Here is a 9202-nt window from a genome sequence, read left to right as displayed (position 1 = left end):
TGCATTATGAGAAAATGGGCCCTGGGCACGGCTCCTTGAAAGAGTGAAGAAGACATGCAGCTACTTGTCTTTCTACGTCTTTTTTAGCAACATATTGCAGGTAAGCCATATCTGTAAAGTGCACCTAAACTTCATTTTAGTTTATTCATGCTGGAGATGAAGAGAGGCTAATTATTTTCCAAAGCTCTGAACAAACCCAGAAGTACAAAGACCTAGAAAATTGTTCATCTTCTTCTTAATGTAAAAAAAGCTACAACTGCACAGATAAGACATTGTAGTAATTTTATTGCAGTAGGAACATTTCTTTTTTAGTACAAAATGATAAAAAATGCTTATCAGTAAGAGTAGAGCAAAAATCACTGAATACTTTTGCCACGTTTGAGAAACAGTTATCAAAAATCCCTTATGTTACGGTTTCTGTCTTCAGTGCAAAATATATATGACATACTGATAAATATAAAGTTTTCATTCACCATCTGTGATCTGTAAGTAAGCAGCGCTTGCAGATTGCTTTTGTGAAACGGACCCCGCTACGATCAAATTGGTAACATCGGACATCTAACAAAGATCTAACAACTGGATTACCAGACCCTTCCTCAAAACACTGAAAACACACAACAAAACTTGATTTTGAGCTTGATTTACACACAATTGGGCAAAGATTCAATTACAGCAACAGTAATAAATGGCTCTTCTGCATATTCAAACTTTGACATTATTCCATAAAAAACACTTAGTAAGTAATAAGTTTGTCAGTGGTGCAAACCAGCTTCATCACACTGACCTCCAGCATCAGATTCTGTTTGATGAGCAACATTTTCACTTTAGAGTGAACTATGACATGCAAAGCCTTGAAAAAAATATCTTTGGTTCACCACCAGGCTTAGTGGGCTAGTACATTCAATTCTGGTCAACAACTCACTGAATCTCATTGTGGTGACAGATATTCAGATAAAAACACCACAGTTTATAATGTCAAGGCATCCATCAGCCGTGTTAATGGTTTAAATTGAACTGTAGATGAAAAACTGATGAGTGAATTAAACCACTAATTGCACATCCAAGGATACCACAAGGCACGGAAAAGAAAAAAATATAGGGAACTATTAAACATTAAAATATCATTATTGCTTAATTATAAAATGAATTACATTTTGGCCCATTCTTTAAACCGTCACACACCAAATAATAAATGAATGATTGATCCCACGGACCAGCTATCATCTTCAGGTTGAAACAAGAAACACAACATTTAAAAAAATAACACCTGTATAGAATAATATGTTTGCTTAACTTACATTTTTTTTGTAACATCCTTATCTTCCATCAAACATTCTTGTCACTGTTGTCTCTGCATTGCATAATATAGGACTTTTGTTTTCTTTAATATTAAGGCAGCTTCTGTGTGTCGTTCTACGCTAGCTCATATTTTCAGTGAACTAAAGAGAGAAAGATGTTGGAAACAAGCCACATAAGATACACTACTTATTAAAATTAGAAATATGGCTTACTACCAAGTTGATTGTCAGACATAAAGCAGCAAGCTTGTTGCTAAAGCAAATACATGATTTTGAAATAATGACTATGCATGATGTGATGCAGTATCTGATTTTAAAATAGGGTATAAAACATTATGACTTATGTTCTGCAAGATTAAAAGTTCATGGGAATTGTCTAAGCAGTGTTTTTTAGGCTCTGCCCACACCCAGCACTAAAAGGAATGGATTATAGGATCACCCAGTCAACTGTGTAGTGTGTGTACAGTACAATAAATCTCCCAAACACAGGTAGATGTGGCTGATTTTCCTACAGCAAACAACTCAGACAATCTTTAACGTCTGTATGGTCGGCGTAGCCCACTTCTCATGCTGTTTGATGAAGTGAAAATGTGCAGTTTTCCATATTTATCGTTAGGGATACTGAATTTTGTCTCAAGTGGTCACTCAAGGGGCATTTAAGACACATTCTGGTACACATATTTGAACTACTATCCCTCTAAACTGGATCTAGACATGATCTGGTTATATCCTCGTGGGCTACACAGTAGGCTTAAACAGGGCCTTAGATTCTCAGTTGCTAGAGTTGGAAAACAACTCAAAATGTAAACCCAAGACCATAACACTGAGGTACATTACACTACAGTGCATAAAGATGCACTGTAGAAAATGTTGGTACCACTGTAATAAGGCATTCTTTATAAATTGTTCAGATTAGGAATCAATCAGGAGCAACTTTTAGTTTGCCAGGTTGTAAAAAAATAAAAGCCAAAGAAAGTCGTGTTGATTGGTGACTCTAAATTCATTAGTAGGTGTGAGTGTGAAACAGCCCAGGGTGAACCCGCCCAGTGCATGCTGGGATATGCTCCCCAGCGACCCTACACAGGATGAGTTGGTATGGCTGATGCATGGTGTACTGTATATCCTCCAGCAGCATAACTTTCTCCATCTTTTCACATGCTTTAATTTATTTATCATACAGGAAGACTAATCCATCAGTTTAATCACATGCAGAACTGCAGATCTTACAGACCAAAATCCATTTATCAAGAACTTTACAATTACAATTATTTATTTTATTATTATCTTTTTTTTTTTGGGCCATTATCTCTCTTTTGACGACAAATTTCATTTAAACTACTATAATAAATAATTTAATATTATTAATAGCAGTGTACTTAAGAATAAATTATTAAACGCCATACTTGACAGATTACTGAAGTATAAGAACTGTTTTATTTATTACTTACTATTAATTGTATCTGTAAAGAAATTACCTTTATGACTCCTAATTAGCCATCAAAGCTGCTGTTATAAATAAAGACTTTTTAGGTTTCTCACTTCAGAATAACCTGTCAAGCTGCACTGAGGAGTTATCGGAAAAGACAGAGAAAGTTATATACATTTTTACAACCTGGCAGTCCAGTCCAAACATTGTTCTTATTAATAGCTTTTTACTTATCTGTAAAGCAATTATATTTTATGTATTTATTTATTCTAACCAATAATAAAATTATGTCTTACTCATAAACCCTTTAAGTATAAAGTATGTCCGATTACACAGTGGTCCTTTAGATTGTAATTTAAATGTCCCTGTGGTTTAGCTGTAAATCAAAAATAGTGTCTGCTACACAAAAATGATCTGTTTTCTTCTCCTAAATTCATTTAAGTTGCATGAAATTCTTTCAGTACACATAAAGTGATGAAAAATACATACTGTAAAAAGAAACATTTCCAACAAATGCTGGATTGACCAACAATGCTTGCCATAACTTCTCTTCCTCTGAGAAGATGAACATTAGTTGGGAGCACTTTTTGAAACATTCATGATCTTCCAGACATTAAGTTATCCCCCGCTGCCATGTGATGCTGCCAAAGGGCTAACAGCTTTCGAGATAGCAAAATAAAATGCTTTAAAAAAGCTTAATAAGTACAAAATTTAAATATTCTTATGCAAAATGGCTTTGCTGGTTGTATCCTGCTGTGCATCTAGACTCCCAGGGTTAAGGAAACCGTGGTAGTCTGTAAACATGATGACACTTTGTCCTTCTCATGAAGCCAAAATGTTTCCCCTCTGTGGTTGTTCCAGTCTGAAAGTGACAGGAAAATCACCCTGTTACTGTTTTTTGTGTCAGAAAACATCTGTTAGCTCTGCATGAGGCATGTTTTACATGAATACTCATGATCTGAGGAAAGTGATCCATGTACCCATCAGAAGTGGCGACACATTTTGCTGTAGTTCCCTTTGATAAAACTTTTACAAAATGAAATGCTCGGAGCAAAAGTCGTGCACTTTTCAAACCTTGTCTTAGGTGATTAGACAGATTTTCTTTAAGATCCTTGACTCTCTCTCTCTGGAAAGCCCAAGTTCTTCATGGTAACAAATGGGAGCTTAAAAGCACAAGGGGCACCCAGCTGTTTAGCTTGCATTATTCCTTCTCCCAGATCTTCCATCTTGAAGATAACCAGCTGTCCGTCAGAAGGCAGGATCTCTGATAGTCCTGTACATCTGCAGCGACATCACCTCCACATCTGGGACCTTGACGTTCTGGGGGCGTCCTGTCGGGCTGTATCCAGCCGATCGTCCCATGGGACTGAACCCAGTTGTGGTGCGACCTATGTTGGCGAAACCTGAAGATGCCGACAAAGCAGGACGCCGCAAGAACCGTCCCGAAGTCACCAGGTCCCCGTAGCCCTGCGCGTGCGAGAAGGCGTAGCCTGAGCGACGGGAGCTGGTGCGGCGGATGCGGGTGCGTAGAGGCGGGGGGGCCGGTGTTGCTTTGGCCTGTCTCACCTTGAACATCACCTGAAAGTTTGGGTAGATAGTAACAAAGTCAAAATGCTGGATAGAGACACACATGCTGACCTATTTCTGGGATTCATTTTGGATTCATGTATGTCAAGTGCAGTTGTATCTTAGCAAGCATGCAGAGTGAATTGGTACAGTAGCTCCATCTGTACCTTGTCATTGATGGTGGGGCAGAGCTGAATTAACAGGAAGCGGTAGGTAACCACAGGAAGGACACACAGGATGGAGGTGAGGAGGATCGTCAGCCAAATGTTGGGCTGATTCAGAGAGTTCCGGGCTGTTCCTGAACAAACACACACATAATACACATACATACACGTAATTGTACGCTTGTCAGGATCTTGTATTGACTTTAATACTTTAACCTTAACTGTCATCCCTGTTATAACTTGGGTAACATCAAAAGACGCTATAGGTATAAATGCTGACTTTAATTGAATTAACTGAATTAATCCATTTTTATCATACCTGACATGGTTGTATGTAATGTGTTTCTACAAAACCCCTTTTTTTCTATTTCAATTATTTCTACAAAAATAAACAAAACTTTTCAAAAGAACAAGTGTTCAACTTTGTCATCACACAAAGTACAGTGAAAATAAAATACAGTCTATATTCAAGAAAAATATTATTTAAATAAGTATATATCTATTCAAAGAATAAGTAAACAAGACTAAAAGTTAAACCACGTGACATTTAGTGCACACACAGCTCGGATCTGAACCAGCTTTGATATTTGTCTACGTTGTAAACCGGACATTTTGCATGTGGAAACACACCAAACTAAATTCAGACACTCTATTTGGAAGTATAATTCAACTCATTTGAATTATGCTGCCACCTGTACTACACAGGTGCCTTGTATGAAAGAATGAGCAAAGCTTTTCTCAGGAGCAGACATGCATGTTAACGCTCACTAACCAACACAAATGTGGAAACGTACACAACGATAACAGTTGTTTGGCGAGATTATGAATTGACCACTCACCTATGAAAGGGAAGGCTGACGGCAACATGAGAAACATGCCGTTGCTGTACATGGTGAACGTGACAGCAAAGTACATGGCCAGGCTGCCCAACACGAAGAAAGTGTTCACCGCTGTCCAGTAGGACATCTCCAACCCTAACTAAAAACATGGAGAGGACACAAAAATATCTGTAATTGTTTTTTGTTTCATTCTAAGCCTGACTAATGCTAAAGACAAGATTATCCAAAAGAAAAAGGTTCCTCATACCTGGATGGTGACGGCAAACAGCAGACATGTCTGGGTGAGGAGAGCGAAGGACTGGTAGTCGGCGACGTCCTTCCCGTCGTCCCTCACGGTGTTGTGCATGGCTGCGTAAGGGATGAAGAAGAGCACCATGGAGCTGTAGCAGCTGTGGAGAGCACACTTGAAGAAGGCCTTCTTGCTGAAGTACAGGTTGAGTTGACCGGGAATGTAGAGCTGAGGATGCTGGAAACTCCACACGTCGTTCACATCCTGACCAGCAGGGAGAGACAAAGGTATCAAGTCTGTGTATTTAGGTTTACTGTTCTGTATCAGCTTAAACACCTCCAGCTCTATTCTTTGAATAAAGGTTTATTATAGATACGTGCACATCAAATAGTTACCTGATCAAACAGACTCATTCCCAGTACAGGTAGTGCTGTGTACACCAGATTGTAGAGTGTTATGAACCACTCATCATACACCGTCTGAAAAAGCAAAAGCAGAAATTACAAATGACTTCTACAACCTTAATTCTTGAATACCAGTGGTAGAAGACGATTCACATCCGTTATTTAAAGGTGCAGTAGGTAAGCCTTATTAAACTAACTTTCTGTCATATTTGCTGAAACTGACCCTACGTTCCAGTAGAACTACATGAAGCAGGTCATTTAAAAAAAAAAAAGGTCAGGCTCCTCTGTTACCACCTATAGCCTGTATTGCGATTTGCAAAAATCCACATCTCCCTGTTCAGATGCACCAATCAGGGCCGGGGGTGTCTATTCATTCTCCCTTGTGGGGAGGGGCCTAGGAGACCGTTTTGGGCTTTACCTGAAAGGGGGAGGGACTGAGAAGTTGTTGATGTTCAAAAAGTCCTGGATCTTCACAATCCTACCTACAGCACCTTTAAGCAAAAGTACCATACTATAGTACAATACTTCCCTACGTAACTAAAAGTTCGGCATTTTAAATCTAACTTAACTAAATGTACTTAAAGTATCAAAAGTAAAAGTACTCGTTTTGCAGGAAAATGTCCCCTGTGACTGATATTATTATTATTATTATTATTATTATTATTATATATGACATTATTAGATCATTAATACTGAAGACTGATCAGTGCCGAAACAGCATTTCAGGTGGAGCTACTTTTAATTATACACTTTTAGGTTGTTTAGCTCCGTGGGGAGATGATTAATGGGAAAGAAAAGAAAAGGTTCCACTACAAACATTTTTTGTTTGTGAAATGTTGGAAAATTTAACCGCTCTGGGCTTCAAATAGGATTTGAATTACACCATCTGAGAAGTTTAGAGGGGGTAAATTATCTCATAGACATCTGGAAGGCAAAGGGGTCTAAATACACACAGCTCGTTTGTGTCACAAGCCAAAAAGGTCGAGAACCACTGGTTTAATTTGTTTGTGTTGTATTACAAAACTACCAGTGGTGGAAAGTAACCAAGTACACTTACTTTTCTTTTCAAGCCACTTTCTACTTCTACTCCTCTACATTTCAGAGAGAAATATTGTATTTTTTACTTCACTACATTAATCTGACAGCTTTAGTTACTTTACAAATTAAGATTTTTGTACACAAAACACATGTAGTTTATAAAATACGATGTTTTATTATAAATTAAACTACCAAACAATATATAGGCCGACAAATACTGAAATGATTAGACGATCAAACAAAGAACTGTTGTGATCGTTACAAACTTTTACTTAAGTAACATTTTAAATGCATGATTTTTACTTGTAACAGAGTAATTTCACAGTGTGGTACTTTTACTTAAGTAAAGGATTTAAATACTTCTTCCACCACTGAAAACTAAACATCACAGTCCTTTCTTCTCCTCCTTATCCACCGTCCTCCCCTCCGTCCATCTTACTTCACTCTCTCACCTGTGCAGAGAAGCCGCAGAAGAAGCCGTACCAGAAGTGGACGAATGTGAAGGTGAAGTTCTTGTAGAAGAAGTAGCGCAGGAACTTGCACATGCGCAGGTAGGACCAGCGGCCGTGCACCAGCAGGAGGCGCTGCAGGAAGCGGAACTGGGCGAAGGAGTAGTCGCTGGACAGAACGGCCTGCATGCCCTCCTGGCCTGAGATGCCCACGCCTATATGAGCCGCTGGGAGGACAAAGACAAGAAGAAGGAAAGGGTGTTTGAATTTCTCTGCATCCAAAAACAGTGAGCAAAGAATTTTATATTTTTGTTATTTGTGAAAAATATTTCAGTCTTTTTTTTTTCCTGGTTTCAGGCGACCACATATCATATACTACAACTTAAAGCTGCATGAACACATCTTTGGCCACTAGGGGGCAGAGATACACCAAAACAAGCTGAGAGATACCCACCATATCATCAGCATATTAAATTGTTATGATTAACATGTAGCAGCAGACACGGAGGCATACTATCATTCATTTGGAGTTCAAAATCAATGAAAAAAAGCCCATTAGAATTTCCCAGAGCCCAAGGTGAAGTATTGAAGCAAATCCTCACATTTGAGAAGCTGTAAAGTGAATGTTTGCCACTTGTGTTTGAAAAATGTCTGAAACAATTAATCACTTATCAAAATATCTACCACATAACTTTCTAACAATGGACACATCTATTAATCAACTCATCATTACAGCTCTGGATAGTTTATCTAAGCATTCTTAATGGAAGCCAAAGCCAATAGAGCTGCATTTTGCACTCGGTGAGAACTTGCAGTATAGCTGCAATCTTTAGCAGCCACTTTCTTTTTTGCAAATTTCCTACTTTGGACAAAAAACCTCTTTAACTTCCACGCATAAAGCTGCTGTTTGGCCCCGCTGATACCTTTGATCATGCTGACGTCGTTGGCTCCATCTCCTATGGCCAGTGTGACCGCCTGCTTGTACTTCTTGACCAGCTCGACCACCTGAGCCTTCTGCAGAGGAGTGACCCGGCAGCAGATCACTGCTTTACACATACACGCTGTCCTCAGGAACTCCAGCTCCATATTGCCCTCCAGGGCGTACGCCTGAGGGAACATGGTTGCAATAGAGAAGTGATTAGAGACAGGAATTACACAAATGTTTCCCCATCACTTTAAATAATATTTTAATAATAATACAAGTCACAGAGGACAGTTACAGCATGCATTGTAATCAGGAAACTTCTTAATGACGTACCAGGCTGTGTCCGTTGATGACCAGGCCATACTCTCCATTTACCAACTCGTCTGCGATCACTTTCACACCTTTACCCAGAGTCCTTTCTGGCAGAAACATTGAATCCTCGACTGGTTTCATGGAGGTCCGTGCATTTCTGCTCCACAAAAAAAAAAAAAAAAAAAATTGATGGATGGATGGATGGATGGAAACGTTTCATAATCAGCTCAGTTCCTCAGGTGCTGTCTAAACTGAAACGGTACAGTCTTCTGAAAGCTGCCTCTGACCTGAGTTCCTGTCTGACATCCTCAGATGAGTTGCCCGAGACGATAAAGACGTCGTTCATCTCCTCCCGCAGTAAGTTGCACGAATACCCAATGTTTTCTGCAGTTTCTGCGGCACGAATAATCAACATCAGTAAGTAGACAGTTGCAGCCGATATGAAGAGAAGAACAGAATGAAAAGTCATCTAATTACACAGTGAAGAGTTATATTTAACAATGATCCTGCATGATGTTTTGGCACGAATCAGGAATACTTGATTCAAATAGG

At 39.0% G+C, this 9202-nt stretch overlaps 1 protein-coding gene across 4 annotated transcripts in view; it reads right to left on the bottom strand.

The window, feature by feature from the left end:
• Positions 1-2603: 2603 nt before the first annotated feature.
• The window catches only part of LOC114556018 (phospholipid-transporting ATPase ID), a 48697-nt gene continuing 42098 nt past the window's right edge, over positions 2604-9202 (bottom strand). For all 4 annotated transcript variants that reach the window (XM_028578837.1, XM_028578838.1, XM_028578839.1 and 1 more), the window contains exons 20-28: positions 8938-9043; positions 8672-8807; positions 8337-8520; positions 7417-7640; positions 5918-6001; positions 5541-5786; positions 5294-5432; positions 4458-4588; positions 2604-4302 (exon numbers count right to left, since the gene is read on the bottom strand). In XM_028578837.1, the coding sequence (XP_028434638.1) occupies positions 3973-4302; positions 4458-4588; positions 5294-5432; positions 5541-5786; positions 5918-6001; positions 7417-7640; positions 8337-8520; positions 8672-8807; positions 8938-9043 (1580 nt within the window). In that variant the 3' untranslated portion in view covers positions 2604-3972. The remainder of the gene's footprint in view (positions 4303-4457; positions 4589-5293; positions 5433-5540; positions 5787-5917; positions 6002-7416; positions 7641-8336; positions 8521-8671; positions 8808-8937; positions 9044-9202) is intronic.

The sequence above is a fragment of the Perca flavescens genome, chromosome 5, assembly GCF_004354835.1.
Source record: "Perca flavescens isolate YP-PL-M2 chromosome 5, PFLA_1.0, whole genome shotgun sequence".
Taxonomy (NCBI): Eukaryota; Metazoa; Chordata; class Actinopteri; order Perciformes; family Percidae; genus Perca; species Perca flavescens.
This window is presented reverse-complemented; position numbering and strand designations above follow the sequence as displayed.